The 25,132-nt window shown below is 42.4% G+C and overlaps 1 protein-coding gene across 3 annotated transcripts; it reads left to right on the top strand.

Moving 5' to 3' along the window:
* The first annotated feature begins 9,992 nt into the window (after positions 1–9,992).
* On the top strand, positions 9,993–18,229 carry LOC114082356 (MHC class I polypeptide-related sequence A-like). Of its 3 annotated transcripts, none has more exons than XM_071613538.1 (6): positions 9,993–10,093; positions 12,490–12,753; positions 13,113–13,279; positions 13,815–14,093; positions 14,208–14,345; positions 17,159–18,229. In XM_071613538.1, the coding sequence occupies exons 2-6, from the start codon at positions 12,632–12,634 to the stop codon at positions 17,209–17,211; spliced, it is 759 nt and encodes a 252-aa protein (XP_071469639.1). In that variant the 5' UTR covers positions 9,993–10,093; positions 12,490–12,631; the 3' UTR covers positions 17,212–18,229. The 3 variants fall into 3 exon arrangements, with proteins under 3 accessions (XP_071469639.1, XP_071469638.1, XP_071469637.1); XM_071613537.1 differs by having other exon boundaries at positions 12,992–13,279; positions 14,314–14,345; XM_071613536.1 differs by having other exon boundaries at positions 12,992–13,279.
* The last annotated feature ends 6,903 nt before the right edge of the window (positions 18,230–25,132 follow it).

The raw sequence follows: 25,132 nt of genomic DNA, 5'->3' as shown, positions 1-25,132 counted from the left end.
CCTTTTTAAGTCTGAATAATATTCACTTTGTATATAAGCCATATTTTGATTAGAAGTTCATCAGTTGATAGATAGTTGGGTTACTTCTACTTTTTGGCTTTTGGGAACAATTCTATTATAAATGTGGGTGTACAAATGTCTCTGCACTTACCTGCCTTCACTTCTTTTGTGTTCATGTCCAGAAATACAATTTCTGGGTCATTTAGAAAGTATCTCTTGAGCATTTGGAGGAATCACCAAAAAATTTTCATAGCAGCTGCACCATTACATATATAGGCAAGCAATGCACCCGTGGTGCTGTTTTCTACGTATTTATGAGCGTGTTCATTCTGCATTCTTTTTTTCTGAACAGTGACCATCTTCATGGGTACAAAGTGGAGTCTTATTGTGCTTTTATTTTCATTTCCCTAATGACTGCTGATATTGAGTATCTCTTCATGGGCTTATTAGCTATTTGTGAACCTCCTGAGTGAACTGGTTGTAGAGAGCCTTTACCCAGTTCTGAATAGAGTCAACGTTTTTTTTATGGTTGAGTTGTTGAGATTCTTTTTTGTTTGCTTGTTTTGTGGAGTGTGGATCAATCCCAGGCCCTTGCACATGCTAGGCAAGTGTTTTACAGCTGAGCTATCCCCAGCCCAGCATTTCTTTATATATTCTGAAAGTTCATCTCTTAGATATGTGACTTCCAAATATTTTCTCCCATCTTACAGGGACCTCCTCCCATCCCTTTACTCCCCTCTGTCTAATACAAAGCACCTCCATACTTACCTATACCCCTCTTTTGCAAAATAAGCATCCACATATCATCATTTCTATGAGTATCCTTTGGTTTACAAATGTTTTTATGTTTTTAATTTTGTTGAGTCCAATTTATCAATTTTTTTCTATATTGACTGTGCTTTTGGTGTCATTTCATTGAAAATGTGGTCAAATCCTTTGTTGTGAAGATTATTGCCAATATATTTTCAAATATATATTGGTATGGTGTGTTAAACCTAGAGTCTCTCACATGCTAGTAAGCAGTCTACCACTGAGCTACCTCCAGGACTTTTTAAATTTTTATTTTAAGACAGGTTCTCACTAAGTTGCCAGGTTGGCCTTGAACTTGCATTCAACTGCCTCAGTTTCCTGAGTAGCTAGGATTACAGGCATGCATCTACATGTTCAGCTGCCATTGTGTTTTCTTCTAGGAATGTTTGTTTTTTTATTTCACATTTTTTTCCCATTTTGAGTGTGTTTTGTGTGTGTGTGTGTGTGTGCGTGTGTATGTATGTGTGTGTACACACTCTGAATATTGAATCCAGGCACTTGCACATGCCAGACAAGCACTCTATCATTGAGCTACATCTCCAATCTTGAATTAATTTTTATATATGAGTAAGTAAAGGGTCTAACTTCTTTTTTTCTGCCCTTAAGGAATTTACTTCTTTGTTATTTGTTCTTTTTAGTTATGTATGACAGTAGAATGTATTTTGACATATTATACATACATGGAGTATAAGTTTCCATTCTTGTGGTTGTACAAGATGTGGAGTTACACTGGTCATACATAGGAATGTTATGTCTGATTCATTCTACTATTTTTCCTATTCCATCCCCCCCTTCCCTTCATTTCCCTTTGTCTAATCCCATACATTTCGTTTTTAAAAAATGGTTCTAATTAGTTGTACATTACAGTAGAATGCGTTTTGACACATTATCCATAAATGGAGTATAACTTCTCATTCTTCTGGTTGAACATGATACAGAATTACACTGGTCATGTAATCATATATGTACATAGGGTAATATGTCTGATTCATTCTCCTATCCTTCCTACCCCCATGCCTCCTCCCATCCCTTCACTCCCCTCTGTCTAATACAAAGTATCTCCATACTTACCTAGACCCCCCGCCTTTTGCAAATAAGCATCAACATATCCAAGAAAACATTTGGCCTTTGGTTCTTTGTAATTTGCTTATTTCACTTAGTATTGTCCATTGTGGTCGGCATATGCCCAGAAATGCAATTCTACTCTTTGCTGATTCCCAAATAAAACCTCTTGCTTGAGATTTGTCACTGTATTTTATTTGACTTCAAATGAGACACAAAAGAGTAGGTGCTGTGTGATTCCATGTGTATTAAACAGACCAACCTAATTTATGTCATTGTAAGGCAGAAAGGAAGCTTCTTGGGCCAAGGGGAGACAGTATCAAGAAAAAGACAGAGAAACATGCTTCTGATCTTCTGTGTCTGTGGGAGTACCTTCAAATGTAGCAACTAAAATTGAATTGTGAATAGAGAACTTTGGAATACTTGTTTTACTTTAATTTTAAATTTATTTAAACAACTTGTAGGGCTGTGAAATGCTTGAAACCTTCATTAGAAAACAGGCTAAAGCCAGGTACAGTGGTGCTGGCCTGTAGTCCCAGCTACCAGGGAGGCTGAGGTGAATCACTTGAGCTTAGGAGTTTGAAGATGGGGTGAACAACATTGTGGGAACCAGGTCCAATGAAAAGAAAAGATAAGAGGGGAAAAAAAGAAAAGGAAAAGAAAGAGTCAAAGGCTGTCAAAAGCTGGGAAGATCAAAAACACAGCAGAGAGAAGAGGCCCCAGGCCTCCTTATGGGTTTTTCATTAAAGCTGTGTTTCACAGTGCATAATTTATTCTATAAGAAAATGAAAACTGATCAAACAAAGAAAGTATTTTAAAATACACCAAACAGAAAGATGTAAAACCACCTCTTGTTTGCATTGGGAGGATCCTGGGTAACCTGGCAGATGAGTTGGGCTTGGGTGTGAAGGGGCCTCTGGAGCTGTGCTGCACAGAGACCCTGCGGCCCACCCACTCCTTTCCGTGCAGCACTGCACAGCCACAGCCCCTGGGAGGACTGTCTTCCTGATGAATTATTTTGAATCTTGCATTTGGAAACTTATTATGATTGATAAGCCACTTTGTATGACATCCAAATACTTCGTAAACATTGTTTTTGTGAGCTATACACTATTTTAAAAAACAGAAGCAATCATCTTCTATATCTCTCCCCCTTTTTTTTCTTCTTTTTCCTTTTGGTTGGTTTTGTTTTGCTTTGTTTTTAGTAGTAGGGATTGAAGCCAGGGCTTGGCGCATGCTATACACATGCTTTTCCATTGAGTTATATCCCCAGCCCTCCTTTGTATCTTTTTCCTTCATCATCAATAATGTCTGATTATTATCCTTTAATATATATAAAGATTCTTCTGTATTTGGGACTTTGGTTTAAAATCATGAATTTCTTGAATAGGAATAAATTAAATGACATGGGCATTTTTAAGTCTTCCTATACATATGGTTGAATTGCTTCTCAAAGCATTGTACAAACATATTCATCCATGGACAGTTGACTGTTTCTCTAGGCATGGATTGTGTTGGCTTACAACATCCTATGTTTAGGCAAAAAAAAAAAAAAAAAAAAGGCCTTCTGAGTGGGGGGCTTACCTCCTCCCACCAGGCCCTTGTTTCTGCTTCAGGTACAGTTATGGTTCTACACATAGAGAACAAAGTGATGGTAAGAATTCAAAGATGAAGCCAAAATCTACCAGATCCCAGAGTAAATGTTAAAATCTTGGGTATCTAAGGGGATGGTACATTCCACTCCAGAACTGGGTTCACTGTGCACTGCTGAAGGAAGAGAGTCCTTCCAGAGGCCCTGAGATGTAAGGACTGTAGGGCTGCAGACACAAACACACAGGTACTTTTTACCCTAGACCTCACAGACTTCCAATCAACTTCATGATATCACCTGAATGAAGATTTGGAGGTTTTTGAACATTGGTTCAATTTGAGCCACTGCCTGAATGTAAATGTGACATGGAGATTCTGCCCTAGTGGAATTTCTCTGATGGACTTTGACATCCACAATGACCGCCTGGTCTCCCCAACCTCTTTTTTAGAGTCTCACAAGCTGTTGGCCGCTGATTTGATGAGTATCATCGCCCCCCCTCTGAGGGAAAGGCTCAGGTATACACAACATGAACCACTGCAGCAGAGCCAAGGTGGGAACTTTCCTAGATACCAGGTGAAGTACTGGTTGACTGTCCATCTATGCACAAGCACATACTCTCTCTCACACACACAGATCAGGGGGTGGAGAGAAGCCTTTTAGGATGGGGAACACATGTGTCCTTCAGAGCTTCTCTCAGTGGTCACTGTCTCTCTTTTGTCCTGGACTTTATAGGTCTCTGTGCCCAGGAGAAGGCTTTTGAAGAAGTAGAGAGACCTCAGGAGCTGATCTGGAAAGGTAAAAGGAGGAAGTAGACATGAGAAATGGGGCTGGGTAGGAGGTCAGAAAGCCTAGGAAGGAGGGGCCTGCTCAGGGCTGCAGGGCTGGAGCCCAGAGTCTTAGAGCTGGAGCCTTCGAACTAGCACCAGAGGGAGAGGAAGAGTTACTGACCCTTCTACTGGCCAGAAGAGTTACAGGTAGCATTTGGCTTTTTTTTTTTTCTGCAAATGAACCAGAGTGGGTCATATGATTCCTAATTTCTAAATGACAGTTTTACACTCTGCTCCTACTAAGAACTTGGAGAAGAAAGTCGAGTACTCTGGGGGACCTTGGCTTCCCCTCCAATAGACCTGGATTTCTGCTTCTGCAGACTCCCCCAGGCCCATTTGGTCCCCTCCAAGGCAAACACAGAGTAGAGGAAAGAGGGAATTTTGCAAATTTTTCCCCACCCCCCTCCCCATTTCTAAGTCTGCCTGAGTATTCTCCCCTAAGCCACAATCACAGTCCCGCACTGGGGGCCCATAGAGTCCTACAGGATTTCTGTTCTTTCCATCCCCACTACTATGTGGAGTCCAAGGGCTTCCCCAGATTGGCTATATTTCTTACAGAAAACCACCTTGCCCAAAGGGTTTTGAAACTTTTTTAAATTAGAAAGTCGGTCTTGGTATCCCTTTTAAAAGCAGTTTGGGGAAGATTATGAAAATACGAAGGCTTATCTTAAGGGATTTCCTGGTGATGGATTGTAATTAATATTTTGGTTTAAAAAATTAGCATTTGAATCTGTGGTTTAGCTTATTGTATTTTCAATCTGTAATATTCTCCCTGACACAGAATATTACATATAAATTTGCTAATCCAAGTTTATATGAGAAGACACAATTCCAACATTTCAGACAAAGTGACAGGCACTGAGTTTTCCTTGTTCCTAAAAGTAATACTGTCAAAATTTGGGGCAAAATCTTCCAGGTTTTCCCACTATTAAAAATGTACATTATGTAATTGCACTAGTGGCGTTAAAATCTAGCATTTTCCTAACTTAAAAAAAAAAAAGCTCAAAACTGTTGGGCACCTCTTTTTACAGCCGTGCATTAAAACTTATTCTGTTCCTTTTGATGGCTGCATAGAATTTTATTGCACAACGTTTCTTTGGGGGATAATCAGAATATTCTTCATCTTCTTTATGGTGGTGGTGATACAAGTGTATGTCAGTGCCCAAATTCAATGAACTGTACATTTCAAATAGACACATTTTATTTTATGTAAAGTGTGGCTCAATAGATAATTTCTCTTCAAAATTTGTACTTTGGCTATGTAATGAATGAATGAATAAAGCAAACCCTTTATTCATAGATCCTGACACATCTGTATTTAAAAGGCTAGGCTATCTGAAACTTATACTGACAGGTGCTGTCATTACAAAAACAGCCCTATATTTAGATATGGGGGTTAGAGAAAATAGCTCTTTTAAAATGTCAATAAAAGAAAGTAAGCAGAGTGCTAAACTGAAAGTTAAAAATAATAAAATACACATTTGCCTATTGTAGAAATTGGCATTTTCTGTTCCCACTTAGGAACAGTAGCAGAAAATCAGGGTAGAAACATCCATATCTCGTATTTGACCTTAAGTTCACAGCTATTTACACAGCTCATTGCAGTATTGCAGGGAGCTCAACACTCTTGTTATACTCATTGCTGCTGTAATATTATGGTACTGATTAGACCTGCTCCAGTTCTGGCTATTTCAAGAAAGAAAGAGATATATTATTATAGTTTAGTATTTCAATCATTTATTTGTACATTTATGGTATCTTGATAACATCAGATACTTAATTTGAAGTCAAAGAGGTTTTTTTTACTTGATTTTAAAAAAATAACAGCAGAATATATTACAATCCTTATTACGCATATACAGCACAATTACAGCACAATTTTTCATATCTCTGGTTGTATAGAAAGTATGCTGACACCAATTTGTGTCTTTATACATGTACTATGGATAATGATGTCCATCACATTCCACCATCCTTGCTAATCCCCTGCCCCCTCCCTTTCCCTCCCACCCCTCTGCCCTATCTAGAATTCATCTATTCCTCCCATGTTCCCCCTCCCTACCCCACTATGAATCAGCCTCCATATATCAGAGAAAACATTCAGCATTTGTTTTTTGGGGATTGGCTAACTTCATTTAGCATTATCTTCTCCAAAACCATCCATTTACCTGCAAATGCCATGATTTTGTTCTCTTTTATTGATGAATAAAATTCCATTGTGTATATATGCCACATGTTTTTTTATCCATTCATCCACTGAAGGGCATCTAGGTTGGTTCACAGTTTAGCTATTGTGAATTGTGCTGCTATAAACATGGATGTGGCTGTGTCCCTGTAGTATGCTGTTTTTAAATCTATTGGATACAGACCAAGGAGAGGGATAGCTAGGTCAAATGGTGGTTCCATTCCCAGATTTACAAGAAATCTTCATACTGCTTTCCATATTGGCTGTACCAATTTGCAGTCCCACCAGCAATGTATGAGTGTACCTTTTTCCCCACATCCTCGCCAATACTTATTGTTGTTTGTCTTCATAATAGCTGCCATTTTGACTGGAGTGAGATGATATCTTAGAGTAGTTTTGATTTGCATTTCTCTAATTGCTAAAGATGATGAACATTTTTTCACATATTTGTTGATTGATTGAATATCTTCTTCTGAGAAGTGTCTGTTCCGGTCCTTGGCCCATTTGTTGATTGGGTCATTTGTTTTTTTTGGTGCTAGCTTTTTGATTTCTTTATATACCCTAGAGATTGGTGCTCTATCTGATGTATGAGGGGTAAAAATTTGCTCCCAGGATGTAGGCTCTCTGTTCACCTTACAGATTGTTTCTTTTGCTGAGAAGAAACTTTTTAGTTTGATTCCATTCCGTTTATTGAGTCTTGGCTTTAATTCTTGCACTATAAGAGTCTTATTAAGAAATTTGGGCCTAAAAGTGAAGCAGGTTGCATCACTATACCAGACCTTAAGCTATACTACAGAGCAATAGTAACAAAAACAGCATGGTATTGGCACCAAAACAGACTGGTAGACCAATGGTACAGAATAGAGGACACAGACACTAACCCACAAAATTACAATTATCTTATATTAGACAAAGGTGCCAAAAACATGCATTGGAGAAAAGATAGCATCTTCAACAAATGGTGCTGGGAAAACTAGAAATCCATATGCAAAAAAAAAAAAATGAAATTAAACCCCTATCTCTCACCATGCCCCAAACTCAACTCAAAGTGGATCAAGGACCTACAAATTAAACCAGAGACTCTGCATCTAATAGAAAAAGTAGGCCCCAATTTCCATCATATGGTATTAGGCCCCAAATTCCTTAATAAGACTCATATAGCGCAAGAATTAAAATCAAAGAGCTTTGTAAATACTTACTCTGAATAGTAGGGAGAGTCTCCATATTTGAAACATATATTTGGTGGGTATTTTGTTTTTGTCTCATGTTTGTTGCTTTTCATAGCCTGGCACATGCCGAGCAGGTACTCTACCACTGAAATACACTCTGGACTGCCAAATACACTTTAAAGATGATATTTTAAAAATCTGTTGGATTTTTAATCATGGAAAAACATCAGAATATTATTCTACTTCATTCTTTCCATTTGTTTTATATTGGATCTAGATTGTTTTTAAATATAATCAATGTAGGAAAACTGTAGCTTTCTCTGCAGTGGGTGTCCTGGGGTCTTGGTCCTCCTCTGGGGTCTTAAGTGGACAGCAGAGCCCAATCCTAGGGGAAGGCAGAAGAGGGCAGAGCCTGCAGTCCCCTCAGTTCTGCATCTCTTGCTCTTTCCTGCTTTGTCCTTGCTTCTTCTTCCTATATTCATGTTCTTTTCCCCAATCCTCACCCCTTTTTCTTCCTTTCTTCAACACATGATCCACGTTCCACCACCATTTGCTTTTCTCCACTCTCCATTTCATCCTTTATGGTTTGGAACCTAGTGCCAAAGGCACTTCACTGCATCCACTTGAGACAGACCTGATAAAGCAGGGTTCCTCACCCAGCTTGTGTAAGCGGTAAGGCGCTGGGTGGCCTCACTGCAACATGATTGTTGATTTTTATTCCAGATCTGCCAGGTTTCAATTAGGACCATCCTGAGGCAGGCACTTCCATTCTTGGCGGGCTGTTTACACAGCTCATTGCAGTATTGCAGGGAGCTCAACACTCTTGTTATACTCATTGCTGCTGTAATATTATGGTACTGATTAGACCTGCTCCAGAGGAAGCAGTTTCTGATCCTAGAATCCAAGATGCACCCCCTGTGCCCCCTGTGGAAGTGGGGGGTGGGACGGAAGAAGCATTTCAGTACCCAACCGCATCAAAATACAGGCAATGTTGGCTGAAGTATGCTGGGTTTCAGATCTTGATTAACACTTCAGAATGTCCTTCCGCCAGCCACTGGGTCTGCATTCTCACAGCTCGCAGGTGTATCTGCCTAGCTGTCTGAAAACCCCAACCCAAATGCAGCTTGCCTGCCTCCAGGCTCCCATAAGCACCTTCAATCTGCTTTTACATCAATCAACAGGTTTTATTTTAGTTAAGCCCGCGTGGGTAACAGGTGATCTTCTGGGTAAATGTGGCCGCAAAGACCTGAAATAGTGCATGAGACCCGCCCTGGGTTTAAAGGACACCGCTGAATGATTTCTGTTGCTTTTCAGGACTCAGCAGTGAATCCTAAGGTGGGTGAGGAGTAAGCCACCCCCGTTCTTATGAGTTCAGAGATGCAAAGAAGAGAGGGGAGAGAGAAGCAGTAGTTCATTGGGCAGAGCAGAAGAGTCTGAAGGGGGAGGGGCGGGGTAGCAGTATCTTGCACAGATGAGAATCTAGGAGGCTTGCTGGGGGAGGGGCAGCTGGGCCTTGATCCTGGGCACTGCCCAACATCTGGAGCCCAAGACCTTCAGGGCCTCCTCTGAGGCTTCTTCTCTCCTTGAGCCATATGTAAATGCTCCCTAGCATGTAATTATTAAGGTAGGAAAAGTCTTTAGGTATGGGTGGAATGAGACAGTTTGCTGGAGCTGTCACTCCAAGTGAGTCCTCGAAGGTGCATAGACAACATGGAGATTGAAAGGGCTTGGGATCAGCTCACAGTAACTGTGACCCAGCACTTACTGGAGGCTTATATTAGTTTCCAGAGAAACAGAATCAAATAGAAGCAGGTGGGGGTCAATAAGAGGGGATTTATGATGGGGACTTGCTTACTTGATTATGGAGGCAGAGGTGTCCACTTTATGCCACCTATCAGCTGATGAACCAGGAAAGCGAGGGATCTCCAACTTAAAGATATCATCCCCGCCCCTGTAACTAATGAAAATAAACTCTGAGAATGGGACTGGACGCCAATGCCTTCTGTGCTTTTTTTAAAAAAAAAAAAATTATCTCAATCAAATACTTACTACAAATGAAAATAAGTCTAAGAAATTGTCAAAACTTTGTTGGTGCATGACATTTCCACTCACAGAAAAAGCACAAGCTAGAGCCTTATGTAATAGTAAGAATAGCTATAGTTTTATTCTTAGAAAACATTTTTAGAGGTTGACAAAGTGAAATGAATACAGTCCTGATCAAGTGTAGGCTGAAAATCTGCATTCAAGTTCAAGGCGTCTATTTTCATTGGGTGAGTGGATGTGGGAGGGGCCAGGAGAACTATATATGATCTGCCTTCGGGGAACCCTCTTAGAGTTCCATCCTGCTCACCAGATAAGAGAATGTCAAGTTTGGTCTCTATTGGGCTGTGTCGCGTCCTGCTGCTCCTGGCCACAACTGCCTTTTGGGCACCCCTGTGTGCTGCCGCTGGTGAGTGAGCTCTATGCGGTTCCTGGAGGTGCGAGAGCTGCCCGGCTACTGCAGGGAGGCGGGCGGGTTTCTGTGAGAGTCCGCGGGAACCCTCCCGGTTAAGATGAGCGGTCTGGTTTGGTGGGGAGAGGTGCTGGACCTGACGCGGGTCATTGCCACCACATGCAGTTTCGCTTTCTAAGCACCTTGCCACCCCGAAGTCCTGCGTCCTAAGTCCGTGCTTACTTGCCCCAGCCCTGCGCCTTGCTCTTCCCTTTTGGACATCCCGGTCCTCTGTCGCCTCTGGATTCCCGAGGTGCATGCTGAGTTTCTCCTTTGAAAGACATTGAAGGACCCTTTGAGGTCCGCGGCTCACGGAACCTCTTCCCAACAGTATTAGGGACAGTTCGGGCTCCTGAAGCCCCTGCTCTCCTCGCAATCATAGGCTTGTTTTCAGCTGAGCTCACAGGAGTCCCCAGTTAGGAGACCTTTTCTCTTCTGGCCCTGAGCTAGTAGGGACGTCCCAGCCCCATAGAGCCCTTCCTGCCTCTGTGAGGACTGTGGCTGCATCAAACACTCAGACTGAGGGAAGTGAACAGCTAAGATTGCTGAGTCAAGATCTTCTTGCTGGGGCTTTTTAAATTTCCACCCACATTGTCCCCTGGACTCCTGCGCCCTGGGATGCTGTCCCCCCTTGTACTCCTCTCACCCTAATATGCTATCTATTTTCTAATATGCCTGTGTTTTCACCAGATCTCTATGCCTCCTTCCCTGTCACCCAACATGTCTCCTCAGCCTGTTGGCTTCCCCTCACCTCCCCCACTCCTGCTGTGTTTTCAGACCCATTTCTAAGGTAGACACTGCATCCTAGGTCTGTGCTTCCTGCACACTAGATACCCTGTCTCCCCAACCCCAGTCCTTTCCTCCTATTCTTAGGGGCCATTTCCTACAAGAGGTTTTATCCACTGCTGCCTCTCTACCTCACCCAAACTTTCCAGAGCCCCAACATTTTTTTTTTAATGATGTTTAGTTTGATTTCCTCTCCAAAAATTTTTCTGTTGACAAATAGTTGAATCTATTTCTGGGATGTAATGTTATGGATGCATTTTAGAATAATCAATTTGGGGTAATTAGCATATCCATCACCTCAAATATTTATGGTTTCCTTTTGGTCAGAACATTTAAAATCTTTTTTTCTCGTTATTTTAAAATATACAGCATTAAGTGGAGAAGCTTTGTTGTGTTATAGAACACCAGACTCTTCCTCTTATCCAAATGAAACTTTGTGGCCCTTTACCAGTGTCTCTCCTTTCTCTGTCCATTCATTTGTCTCTGTATGCCTGTTTGTTTTTTTGTTTGTTTGTTGTTGTCGTTGTTTTTTTAATTTCTCTTAGGGTCCTCTACTTTCCACCTACATTGTCACAAATGACAAATTTTCCTAGCTTTGTTTTTTTTTTTTTTGAAGAAGTTTCTGGTGATAAAATCTGAGGCCTTGTGACTGCTAGGCAAGTCCTCTATCCCTAAGCTACATTTTCATCCTTAATTTCCTTTTGTTAAAAAGGCTAATTGATATTCTTTTGTGTGTATATCCCATAATGGTTTGGTTTGGTTTGGTTTGGGTTTTGGCGAGGGGGTTCTTTTTGAGGGTGGGCTGCTGTTTTTCCCAGGGTGGCCTCCAACTCCAGGCTCAAGCAATCCTCTTGTGTCAGCTTTCTGAGTAGCTGGGATTTTAGGTGTGCACCAGGTGGTTTAAGACAGTTTTTAAATCCACTCATCTATTGGAGACCACTTAGGTTGCTGCTATATCTTGACTGTTGTGACTGATGCTGCAGTGGACACACAGTGCAGGGAATCCAGGGAATCTGGATTCCCATTCCTTTGGTGTGAATGAGGTAGTGGGATTGCTGGATAAAGCAAAAATTTTAGTTTGGGGAGGAACCTCCATGCTATTTTCCAAAATAACTCTACTAAATTGCAACACCAGTGGTGCACACCCCTTTTTTCCACCTTCTTGCTATCACTCTTTGTGTCTTCACAATGACCAATCTAATAAGTGTGACACAATATTTCCTTTTGGTTTTAATTGGCATTTGCATTCATTCACATACTGTTGGCCATTTATGTATCATATTTTGACAAATGTCTCTTCAACTTCTTTGCCCATGTTAAATATAAGGTTATTTGTATATTTTGTGTATTAAACCATTATCTGACCTATGATTGTTTTCTCCCAGTCTAGGGGTTGTCTCTTCACTCTATAAATTGTCTGCTAGGCAGGAATATTTTAGGTTGATGCTATTCCAATGGTCTATTTTTGCTTTTAGTTATCTCACCAGGAGACCAAAACTATGTTTTGCATGTTCTTGAGCTCTTGATTCCAGGAAGAAAAAAATCATCTGTGGTATCTTCTTCCACAGGGTCCCACAGTCTTCGTTATAACCTAAAAATGAGATCCCAGAACAACTTAGTGCACGGACAGTTCTTTGCTGAGGGTCTTTTGGATGATCAGCCCTTCCTGCACTGTGACAGTGAGAGAGACAGGGCAGAGCCTCAGGCACTATGAGCAAAGACAGTCCTGGGAGCCGAGACCTGGAACACAGAGACCCAAGACTTGGCAGGGAGTGGGAAAAACCTCAGAATGACTCTGGCAGATATCATCAGTCTGCAGAGGCAGAAAGAAGGTGAGTGGGGGTGGGGGCAAGGGTCTTTCTGCAGAAAGGCTGGGGGCAGAGAGCAGGGACCTCTCTTCTCACTGCATTTGTCTGGGAAGGGCAAGCATGGGGTCCATAGAGCTCAGCACAGGGACATTGAAGAGAGAGAGAGAGCCATGCTGGGATCCTCTGTGGGCTGGAGTTTCTCTTGGTGGGCAGGGAGGCAGAGGCACCAGGGGATGCTAAAGTGACTGGTGGATGGGGGCAGGGTCTCATTCCCTCCAGGAGTCTTGGGGCTGTGAGATGCAAAAGAACAACCGTACCAGGGGCTTCTGGGATTTCTACTATGATGAGGAGCCCTTCCTCTCCTTTCACCCTGTGACTCACAGCTGGACAGTGCACCCTTCCTCGGCTCAGACTTTGGCTATGGAAGTCAAGAAGCACTGGAAATCGGATGATAGTCCAAACAAGGCTCAATGGGCCCATGTGCAAGGAACAATTTGTGGAAGACTCCAGAGATATCTGAACTCCTGGATAGCCTTCAATAAGACAATAGGTACCCCAGCCCCCATTCCCCTAGAGCCTCAATATAAGGGGCCTTCTCTGTACTATGGGATGCATGTGTTCTCTGTGAGGGTGATGTATTCTGATTTCCCCATCCTTTTAAACCACTGCATAAAGACAGGAGGGTTTGGCAATCTATGAACTGTCTGGGCCACAACAAGGAAGTACCCTGAGCCTCAGGCAACTGGGGTTAGGCAGGAGTTGAGCCCTCTTCTGCCCACCTGCCTGCCAACCTGCTTATCATGCAGAGCTCCCTTGTGGCCTCACAAACAAGGAGTCCCCGTAACACCCCCTCCTCACATCAACATGTGCAAGTTAGAATGTGAGGCCACAAACCCGAGGCCCATCCTCCTGCCAGTCAGAGGACTGAGGCCCTCGGCTGAGAGCAGATTTGCAGCAGGTCTGGTGTCAATAGGACTTTGGTCAGAGACAGAACAGCAGAAAGAACCAGCCCTGTTACCTCTGCCTTCATTAAGGGGAGTAAGGCTGGATCACATGGCTGACTGTTTCTGCTTTTTCTTCTCTAGTGTCCCCAGTAGTGACTGTTACCTGCGGTGAGGCCTTGGAGGACACCATCAACGCCACATGTTGGGCTTTTGGGTTCTATCCCTGGATTATCTCTCTGACTTGGCTTCAGGATGGGGAACCCCTGAACCAGGACACACAGCAGTCTGGGAGTCTTTTACCATATGGGAATGGGACCTACCAGACCTGCGTGTCCACCAGGATTCCTCAAGGACAGGAGCAGAGATTTTCCTGCCATGTGCGACATAGTGGGAAAGAGAGCACTGGCACTGTGCCCTGTGGTGAGCCTGGGTGTCCCAGCAGGGGTTCCCAACTGGGTAGGTCAGTGACCCGGGTGGTGAAAGGGAGGAAGTCTAGAGGCTCTGGAACCCAGATGGTAACATGTGTGTTTTCAGGGTCGACCCTGCTGCTTCAAAGCCGATGGCGAGCCTCTCTAGGTGTGGTTGCTGCTGTTGATGCTGTTCTTCTTCTTCTTCTCCTTTATGTGCTTTGGAGCAACAGGAGGGAGACAATTTCAGCTGCAGAGGGTTCAGGTAAGAAAAGTGGGCAGTGGATGGAGATGGCAGGGTCATTCTGGGTTGAAGGGTCCCTCATGCCTCATGCTACACAGAGTGCAGTGTAGGTGACCAGACTTCTGGAACAGGCAGACAAAGTATAAAAGGAACTGTGATTTGTTTCTTTAGAAACTCTAGAGAAATCCCACAAAGGCTATTGCCTCTGGTTTCTTCCTGTCTGCCTACCTCTTTCCTGTCTCTCCACCTGTCATGTGCAAACCAATAAGAAGAACCATGAGGCCTGTGGCACCAGTGCCCTGCCTCTGCTTCCCCTGGGAGGCCCATGTAGAGCAGGCCCAGGGGTCTTCAGCACATGTAGTTATCTTCTATCTTATCAGCATATCCAGTCACTCTTCAGGGGTGTCTCCTGTGTGTGTCCACTGGGTCACTAGGGCATGTACTCCATCCCAGGCCCCACCACAATGGTCGTCCATCAGGAGTGGCTTCACAGATGTTATGGAAAAATGAAAAAGCAGATGCCTCCAACCATCTGGGGAGAGAAACCAGCCATTGTGGGGCAGCTGTGGTCCCTGTTTTTGTCCTACCTGGTGTTAGAGTTTCCATGTGGAATATCTCCCAAAGGCTCATGGGTTGCAGGCTTGGCCCCAGGTGTTGGTCCTACTGGAAGGTGTGCAAGCTTTAGCAGGTGGGCCTAGTTGGAAGAGGCATTCCTTGAAGGGAACATCTTGTCCCAGGCTCCTGGCTCTCTCCTTCTCTGCCACCTGGCCACCACATAGCCACCATGAAGTGAAGAGTGTCACTCTGTCATGTGCTGGCCATCATTATTTTCTTCCTTTCTAGCTCACAGAAATGGGGCCAAGGGATCCTGGGATGAAACTGGTGAAACTTGAGCCAATGTAAATCTTTCCTCCTGAGTGTTTTACCTCAGGTGTTTTGTCAAAGTAGTGAAAGCTGACTGTGACACTTAGGGTTTCCTGTCCAGCCCCAGAGGGCACGCTCCCCAAGGACTGTGTGTGTTGGTGTGTTGAGTCTGTGCTCTATGGCCTCTGCTCACCCTGCCCTCCCTTGGCTATTCCCCTTTATAAGATGGTCATGCCCCTGTGCATTTGGAGTAAGGGATGGTCAAAACCATTCCCCTGTCACCAATCAGTTGCTGGAGGGTCAGGAAAAGAGAAAACAGGAAGTTGGTGTTTCAACAGGAAACGAAGTTGAAGCATATACAGTTAGTTACTGGTTTGGAGGATCTTTCTGTTGTTTCTGCCCCTTCTGTGGGGTCAGCAGTGGGGGTGGTGAGTGTTTGGCCCCTTGGGTCTCAGAAACCTGCCCCCCAGCAGGAGCTGTCCAGGTAACTCTCCCTCCAGGGCAGATGGTTCAGTGCTCTCTGCTGCTCTCACCTGCAGCCTCTGCTGTAGGGTGAAAGCTAGTTCTGGTTCTCTGTGGGGAAAAATAGTTGCCTACTGCCGCCCCTGTCCAGCACAGGCGGTGAACTAAGGTCACTCGTGTGAATTTGGGGTGATGCAAAATAAAACACAGACACGAAATACCTTTACACAAGCTTCAGGACAACTTTCCCAGCTCCCGGCCTCAAGTTCCCCAAAAGGAGAGCAAGAGAAAGTCACAGAGGCTGGTGAGAGAGAGGGCAAGCACGTTCAGAAGTGGGCTTTTATTTGGGGGGATGCTGTTTTTTAGAAAGTTCTATCCAAAAAAGGCAGAAGGGGTAGGATTACAAGGGAGCAGGTGAGTGTAACTCAATCCCAGCGGTACACCTACACCTGAAGCCACGCCTTGCTATCTGAGCTGGGACAATGTGAAAGTCACTAAGAAATGTAGTAATTGGTCAGAGCCCCCTGTGTCAGGACTTGAAGGTGTGTTCATTCAGAGCAGCTCCCCACATCTTGCAATTTCACTGGAACATATGCAGAAAAGAGTGAAGGTTAGATGTTCATATTTCCAAATTTCTTCTCTAAATATTCATACCCAATAAAAATATTTCCATTTTCAGTACATCATTTTTTTTCTTTTAGAAATAGTGAGGATTCACCCATTGGTGCTGTACCACGGAGCTACACCTCTAGGGTTGTGGCCTGTGTGAGTCCTGCTAGGGCTAGGAGAAAGCAGGTGAGGCAGTCTCAGGAAGCAGGAGCCCTTGGGGAGTAGCTGATTTCCTGGGGCAGATGGGCCAGGTAGGCCCTAGGAGGGTAAAGTACAGATTAGGGACCTGAGCAAGTGTTGGGGGTCAGGGATTCTGCATCTGCTCTGTGTGGGCTACTTCAGGTCAGGTGAGCAGCAGGCCAGGGGGCAGGCATGTTTTTCCCGGCTGGGCCTGCTGGTGCCCCTGGGCTTCCTGGTGGGCTTTCCAGTTAGGAGCTGCTGGCTCAGGCTGAGAGGAAAGGAGGCTGAGCTGCAGCTAGAGCAGACCCTGCTGGATGAGCACCTGCCCCTGCAGCAGAGGAGGCCTGGATATTAAGGGGGTAAAGGCCTGTGTGTGAACCCTGTGCCCAGGATTGGCAGAAGGAACTGCCTTCTATGGCAGGTCCCTATTCTGTCAGGAATGGTTGGGCAGAGGAGCAGGCACTGGGCTTCACTTTGGAATCTTGTCCCTTAATTATTTGGTCTTTCATTCCCTTGAGTGATGCATGGTGGGAACTGAGGCAGGTGATGCTGCTGATGGATTTAGGAGAGGAAGCTGGTGAGGAAAACTAGTGGGGGCATTTTCTTTTCTCACTCAAACTCTGAATCTGATTTTGGAGAGTCTGAGAAGAGAGAGGTCCTGAGGAATAAATGTCATATTCTGCAGTCAATTGAACACTGACTTTTCCCTTCTCCCATAGCTCAGGAGCTCACAAGTCCTGAATCATCAGCAGATGGTGAAGAGGAACCATAACAGCACCTTGCAGCTTGCGTCAAGCTTCCAGGATGATGCTGTGGAGCACATCTGCCCTGAAGAGTTGGAGCCCTAGTGTGATGAACTGGAGAATCACATTGATGGACAGGACAGGGTTGGAACTTTGAGGTGTCCTTATGCTGAGCAATAGGGGTCAGTTGGCCTGGGGGAAAAAAGTGACTGGCAGGTGCTTATGGCCTGAGATATTGAGAGTAAGCTACCCAGAATGTGTGTGAATCAAACACCAGCATCTGCCACCATCAGTCCAGCTGAAGCATGCAGAGTGGTGGGGAAGAAGACACTCCATTTTGAAGAATATGACTTTTTATCCCTAGGGACATTTCTCTTCTCAGAGTTTCCAAAATCAGATTCAGAGTCTCTGTGAGAGAAGAAACACCATACCATCTACTTGGAAGGCTAGGGCAGGAAGATCACAATTTTGAAGCTAAGCTGGGCAAGTAGTGTAATTCTGTCTCAAAAACCCAGGGAGAGGGCTGGGCTTGTGGCTCAGTGGTAGCGTGCTTGCCTAGCATGCAAGAGGCACTGGGTTCGATCCTCTGCACCATATAAAAATAAAGACAATAAAGTCCATCAACAACTAAAAAAATATTAAAAAATAAAGAAAAAGAAAACAGTGAGAGGCAGTGGGCTGGGGATATAATCAGTGAGAGCATCCCTGGGCTCTATCCCCAGGAGCAAACATGCAAACATACACACAACTAAATTAGTATCAGGATTCATGTTTCTATTGTAGCAACTCCAAGTTAACCATTGAAATTATTTTTGGGGGCGGTACTGGGTACTGGGAATTCAACTCAGGGATGCTTTACCATTGAGCAACATCTGTAGTCTTTTTGTTTTTGTTTTGAAACAGGGTCTCCTTAAGATGTTGAGGTTGACTTTGAACTTGCAATCCTTCTGCCTTAGCATCCCAAGTCACTGGGATTACAGGTGGGCACCACTGTACCCATGATTAAAATCATATTTAAATAGATAATAACATACTCTTAAACTATAAGCACATGGTGTATATCAGATCTTTAGTATTTTTCCATCTTGCAAAATGGAAACTATGTCCTTTCAACAAAACCTCCCCACTTTCTGCCCTGGCAACCAGCATTCTCTTTGAAGATTCTAAGAATGTGACTGCTTTAGACACTTTATAAGTGGAATCTTGGAGTATTTGTGATCTCCTCTGCTTCCATGAGGCCAGAAGTGCACAGTACAAACTGCAGTCTCTGAATGTGAAAACTTAAATATAATGAGCATAATTGGATTCTAAGGTCGACAAGTGGTGGCACTCAGTAGCCAAAGGCCTTAAGGTAGATGTGGCTTCTGTAATGGACACCAGCCATAGCAACAGTCAGAGTAGTGTGGCTGGTGCCCTGATGGCATTAGCTTTATATCACTTGTCCTGATATTCCTAGAAGTGAAACAGTTACAAAGCCTACTCATTTCTTACTTCATGTGTATAAGATAAACATTTCTGGGACAAATGAACCCACATCTACCTTGGTTCATAAGAACAAAGACACAGTCCCTTCATCATCTGCCAGACTTGAGCCAGTTTACAGACCCAGAACCCCAGAATGAAGGGAAGTCAGCTTCCTTGACGAAGAATCCCTTTCAGTGCACTACTGAAAATTCCTACAGTTCATCTTACTCCCAGCCTTCATCAAGGGACCCTATGTGCTATTAGTAGGGAAACTGTGCATTGGGGAAAAGGAAATAATCAAATATTTTATTACTATTGGACATTGACTCTAAATTGACACTCATTTCCAGAGACACTAAATATCACTATGGCTCCCTGATACAAACAGGAATTTATAGAGATCAGAAAATCAATGGAGTTTTAGCTCAGTTTCTTTTCAAAGTAGACCAAAATGTTAACCCATTCTGTGGTTATCCCACAGTTCCTAAATGCATAATGCAGTAAACCATTTCAGCCACAGGCAAGGTCTCCAGGTTGACATATTGATGTTAGAATGGGGGCTGTTGTGGTGGGAAGGCACCACCTTCTAGCAGAAGCTGCTAGAAATGCCTCTATCTAGGCAAATAATACTGCACTCCTGGATAGACTACAAAGATTAGTGATTGCTACCCCAATCCCATTGAACTCAACTGTCTGACCTCTGCTGCAGAAAGAGGAATTTGAAGAATCACAGTGGATTGTTTTAATCTTAACAAGGGGCACCTTCCAATCGCAACTACTATGTCAGATGTGGTTTTATTGCTTGAGCAAAATAACACATCCCCTGGAAACTGATATGCAGCTATTAACCTAGAAAACACCTTTTTTTTTGGGGGGGGGTGCTAAATAATCAACCCAAGGACTATTTACCAATGAGCTACATGCCCAGCCCTTTTTATTTTTTATTTTGACACAAGGGATCACTAAGTTGTTGAGGCTGGCCTCAAACCTCATGAGTTTCTAGAATTACAGGTGCATACCACCACACCTGATTGGAAAATGGCTTTATCTCCATTGTCATCCATAATGCCTACATTAGCAGTTTGTCTTTAGCTCTCAAGGACAGAAGATATATTCTCTCTCTCTCTCTCTCTCTCTCTCTCTCTCTCTCTCTCTCTCTCCTTTATGATGAAAAAAAATTGTATTTAGAATTATCCAGCTGGATGGAGTTTAATGATCCACATTCTGTTGGCAACATCCAAAGCAACACAATTAGGAGCAGTTGAGCATGTACCTCAGATAGGATATTTGGGCTACCTCCAGAGCAGCAATGAAGGGTCCATTGGAAGATCGGTCATGGGTGGATCTTTCTTTCTTGGTGCTAGGGATTAAACCCAGGCTTTACACATACTAAGCCTGCATTCTACCTCTGAGCTACACCCCCAACCCTTGTATTTATTTGTTTTGTGACTCTGGATGCCTTTCAGTACTGCTTTCCTGGTCTTCAAAGCCTTGACTTTGGATTTGGGAAGAACAGGAGTTTTCTTCTTTGCTTTCAGAGATACTTTAGTGAAGAGGGCACATTTGCTATCTCATTCCAAAAGATATCAACTCCTAAGACCTGTGTCATAATTTGGTTCAGAAGAATCTTTTTCTTGACAACGAGTTTTGCTATATTACCCAAGCTCACCTTGAACTTGCAATCCTCCTGCCTTAGCTCCCTGAGTTGGTTGATTTATAGGCACAAACTCTCTGACCTATCCCCTTAGGGTTTTAATTGCTTTCCCTTTCAGAAGAAGCCATGATTTTCTGTTGTATTGATGATATTATGCTGATTGGATCTAGGGACTGAGAAGTAGTAAGACACTTGCATGTTACAGGGGAAAAAACATATTTGACAAAATTTAGGGTCTTCTACCTCATTAAAATAGAAATCCAATGTTAGGAGTAATGGAAAGATATTCCTTCTAAAGTGAGGGAGGAGTCATTGCATCTGACCCCTTCTATAACTATTAAGGAGGCACAATGCCTAGTAGGTCTCTGAATTTTGGAGGCAGAACATTCTTCATGTGGCAGTGCTACTCTAGGCCATTTACTGAGTGAACTGAAAAGCTCCTACTTTTGAGTTGGGCTCAGAACAATAGAAAGCTCTACAATAGATGCAGGCTGCTGTGCCAGTGGCAGGTACAGATGCTGTCTAGAACCTCTATCAGCCCCACTAGGTGAATTGATATGCAGGTCACTTAAGATTTTGGAGCAAAACCCTGCTATATCCACAGGTAACTTCTTTCCATTTGAGAAATTGAAATTGGCTTTCCACTAGCAGCCTCTGCCACTGAGACTGAACAGTTAATCTTGGCAACCAAGTTACCATATGATCTGAGCTGTCCATCATGTGCTACATTTATCTGACTCAACAAGTTGTAAACTTGTGTGTACATAGGAGCATTCCAGTGTTACAAGCTAGTGGTGTATATGAGTTCAGGCCTGAGCAGGCTCTGAAGGCAGAAGTCAAATACATGAAGAAGTACCCCAGATATCCATGCCTATCACTGCTGCTCTACTACCTCTTCTCCCAATCTGTACCTTTGGTCTCATATCCCTATGCCCAAGGGACAGAGAAAGAGAAATCCTGGTCCCGATTGACATATGGTTCTACATGATATGCAGACAGCATGCACAAGTGTACAGCTGCCATACTGCATTCTGTTCCTGGGACATCCCTGAATGATCCTGATGGATGGCACCCTCCCAGTAGTCAGAATTTGAAGCAGGAGAGTGGGCTGTTAACTTGTCTTCTAGAGAAAAAGGCCAAATGTGCAATTATATATCAATTCTTGTGACCAATGGATTTGCTAATGGATTTGGAAGGAACATTATAGTAATTTAGTGACAAGGAACTTTCAGGAAAGGGGTGAATTCAGTAGAGGAAGACTTTAACAGTGAAGTGGATGGGGTACATAATTTTATAGATTCCAGACATCCTCTTTCCCCAGCCACTCTTCCTATTGCCCACTGGGCTGCTGATATATGTGGTCATGGTACCATGGCTGGAGGTTTTGCATGAGCTCAGCAACAAGGACTTACTTTTGCTTTCCAAGGCCAAGTTGGTTGTAGTCAGGCTGCCAACAGCAGGAACAACTCTGATTCCCCATATGGAATACCATTTCCCTTGGTGAATAGAAGCTATCTATGGCAAGTCAATTACACTGGACAGCTACCATCCCTGAAGCAGCAGTGTTTTCTTCTTATTGGAATAGACAATTACCCTCTATGGATTTACCTTCCCTACAGGCAATGCTTTTGCCAAAATTTTGTCTGTGGGTTACAGAATACCTTTGGCATCATCGTGATGTTCCACACGGCATTGCTTCTGATCAAGGAAGTTACTTCACATCCAAAGAAGTAAAGCAATGGGTTGGTGCTCATGAATGTCTTACCATGCTTCCCACCATCCTGAAGCAGGTGTCTTGGTAGAATGGTGGAAGGGTTTTTTGAAGTCAGTTACAGTGCTAACAAGCTTGCACTACCTTGCAGGGCAAGGGCAAGGTTTTCCATAAGCTTGAGTATGCTCTGAATCATTGTCCAATATATAGTGCTATTTCTCTCAGGCCAGGAATCAAATTGGAAATGAAGTGGCCACATGCTCTCTTGCCTCTAGGGACTTATTGGCAAAATTTATGCTTCCTGTACCAGTACCTTTGTGTTTTGCTGGCTTGAGTTCTAACATCCACAGGCAGGAATACTGCCACCACAAGACACATTGAACTGAAAGTTAGGCCAAACCAACAGCCAATCAACAGACTTACTGTGCTGGCTGAAATGATGGATGCTGACTATTTAGGGGAAATTGAACCACTATCCCACAATGGAATGAGGGAAATGGGTCTGGAGAGCAGTAATCCTTGTGACCCTCCTCAAAATGAAATTAGCTTTCAGCATTTTGCGTTTGTACTTGTATATATATGTACAGTTTTGATTTGCATTTTCCTGAATGCAATCTTTATTATTTTAAAATTTCATTTTAAAAATGTACAGTTAAACAATGAGTGGTATTCCTTATTACATATTCATATATGTGCACAATTTAATTTGGTCAATTTCATTTCTTAGTAACTCATCATTCTCTTACCTCCACTCTCCCACTAGTCACTTTCCTTCCTCTACTGGTCTCCATTCTAATTCCATTACTTTCCCATCCCTTCTGAGTGTGGCATTTTGACTTAACAAACTTCTCAAGTTCCATTCATTCCCCTGCAAATGGCATAATTCATTCTTCTTTGTGGCTGAATAAAACACCATTTTGTGTATATACCACATTTTCTTCATCCATTCATCTATTGGCAGGCATCTAGCGTGGCTCCATAATTTGTCTATTGTGAATTGTGCTGTAATGAACAGTGATATGCATGTGTTACTATAGTATGTTCCCTTTAATTCTTTTGGATAAATCATAAAGAGTAGCATAACTGAGTATTATGTTGGTTCCATTCCTGGACTTTTGAATCAGCCTCCATACTGATTTCCATAGTGGTTGTACTAATTTACAGTCCCACTGACACTGAATAAATCTTTTTTCCACAACCTCATCAGTATTATTATTATTTGTATTCTTGATGACTATCATTCTTACTAGATTAAGACAAGATTTCAGCATAGTATTGATTTTTATTTTCCTGAATGCAAATCCCTGTAGCAAAAGATGTTGAACATTTTTAAAAGCCATTTGTATTTCTTCCTTTGAGAAGTATTTATTTGGTTCATTTAGCTTTTGGGGGTGTGGTACCAGGGATTGAACCCAGAGACATTTAAGCACTGAGCCTCATCCCCACCCGTTTTAAAATATTTTATTTACAGATAAGGTCTCAATGTGTTGCTTAGGGCCTTGATAAGTTGCTGAGGCTGGGTTTGAACTCACAATCCTGCCTAGCATCAGAGCCATGGGATTACTGTCTTGTACCACCAAGCCTGGCTCATTTAACCATTTATTGATGGGGGTTTTTTTGTTTTGTTTTGTTTTTGGTTTTGGTGTTAAGTTTTTTATTTCTTTATATATTCTGAATACTTATCTTGTTGGAAGAGTATCTGGCAAAGATTTTCTCTCATTCTGTAGGCTCTCTCTTTATGGCTTGAATAATTTCCTTTGCTGTTCAGAACCTTCTCACTTTGATGCCATACATTTTATTAATTCTTGGTATTATGCCCTGAGCTTTAGGAATCCTATAGAGAAAGTCATTCTCTTTGCTTATATGGAAGAGTTTTACCCTGTTTTCTTCTAGCAATTTCAAAGTTTTTGTTGTAATTCCTGGGTCTTATTTCCATTTCAAATTGACTTTTGTACAGGGTGAGATATTGAAATGTTCTTTCATTCTTCTACCTTGGATATTCGTTTTTCCCAACACCATTTATTTAAAAGGCTGTTATTTCTTTCATGTATGTTTTTGGTGCTTTTGTCAAAGATCAGATGACAGACAACATCTGTCTGGATTTGTCTCTCTATATTCTATTCAGTTGCATTGATCTATGCATCTATTCTTATTTCAGTACCATGCAGTTTTTGTTACTATAGGTTTGGAGTATAATTTGAAGACAGGTATTGTGATGCTTCCAGAATTTTTTTCTTAGAATAGTTTTGGGACTGTCTTTGTGGGAGTTTTTTTGTTTGTTTGTTTGCTATGAATAATGTAATTGAATTTTGATTGGGACTGCATTGAATCAGTAGATTGCTTTTGGTAATATGGCCATTTTAGCAATACTAATTCTGTATATCCATGAACATGGGAAAGCTTTTCATCTTTTACTGGCTTCTCAATATTTTTCCTCAGTGTTGTTAATTTTCAATGTAGAGATTGCTTATTTGAGATTTTTTAATGTTGATACTCATAAACTTTCTTCTGACAGCTGCCTTCTTAGTCTCCTAGAGATTGTGATATATTTCTTTTCAGTTGATTTTTAAAAGTTCTCCCCTGATATTTTCTATCACTTGTTAAAATGTCCAAAGTGTATTGCTCAATCTCAGTGTGTTTATATAGTTTCTATAGTTTTTAATGCTGTGGATTTGTATTGATTACATTATGATCTGATAAGATGAAAAGAATTATTTTTTTTTATTTGCTAAGACTTGTTATTTGATGCAATATATGATCCATTTTGGAGAAGCTTCCATGAGCAGCTAAAAGTAACGTGAATTTGATTATTGTTGGCTGAAATATTCTAAAGATATCTGTTGGGTACATATGAATAAATTTTTAGGCCTGAAGAATCTTTTACGAGTTTATACCTGAATGCCCTATCTATGTGAAAATTGTGTTGAAACCACCTAGTATTATTATACTGCGGTGGCCTATCTGAGTCTTTAGGTCAAGCAGTATCTATTATATGTAATTAGGTGCACTGACATTTAGAGTATAAATATTTACTCTGTTTTCTCTTGGTTTGGATTGTTCTCTTTACCAGTGTAGATTTTCTCTTCTGAGTAATTTTGGCTTGAAGTCAACTAAGTCGGAT

The sequence above is a fragment of the Marmota flaviventris genome, chromosome 6 (genome assembly GCF_047511675.1).
Source record: "Marmota flaviventris isolate mMarFla1 chromosome 6, mMarFla1.hap1, whole genome shotgun sequence".
Classification (NCBI taxonomy): Eukaryota; Metazoa; Chordata; class Mammalia; order Rodentia; family Sciuridae; genus Marmota; species Marmota flaviventris.
This window is presented reverse-complemented; position numbering and strand designations above follow the sequence as displayed.

What these genes read in the sequence shown, in the direction of transcription:
- LOC114082356 (XM_071613536.1), top strand. Translation starts at nt 12,711, where the DNA reads ATGACTCTGGCAGATATCATCAGTCTGCAGAGGCAGAAAGAAG. An exon ending in TCTGCAGAGGCAGAAAGAAG is followed by an intron (nt 12,754 to 12,991) that starts GTGAGTGGGGGT and finishes GGATGGGGGCAG; the next exon opens with GGTCTCATTCCCTCCAGGAG. An exon ending in TTCAGCTGCAGAGGGTTCAG is followed by an intron (nt 14,346 to 17,158) that starts GTAAGAAAAGTG and finishes CTTCTCCCATAG; the next exon opens with CTCAGGAGCTCACAAGTCCT.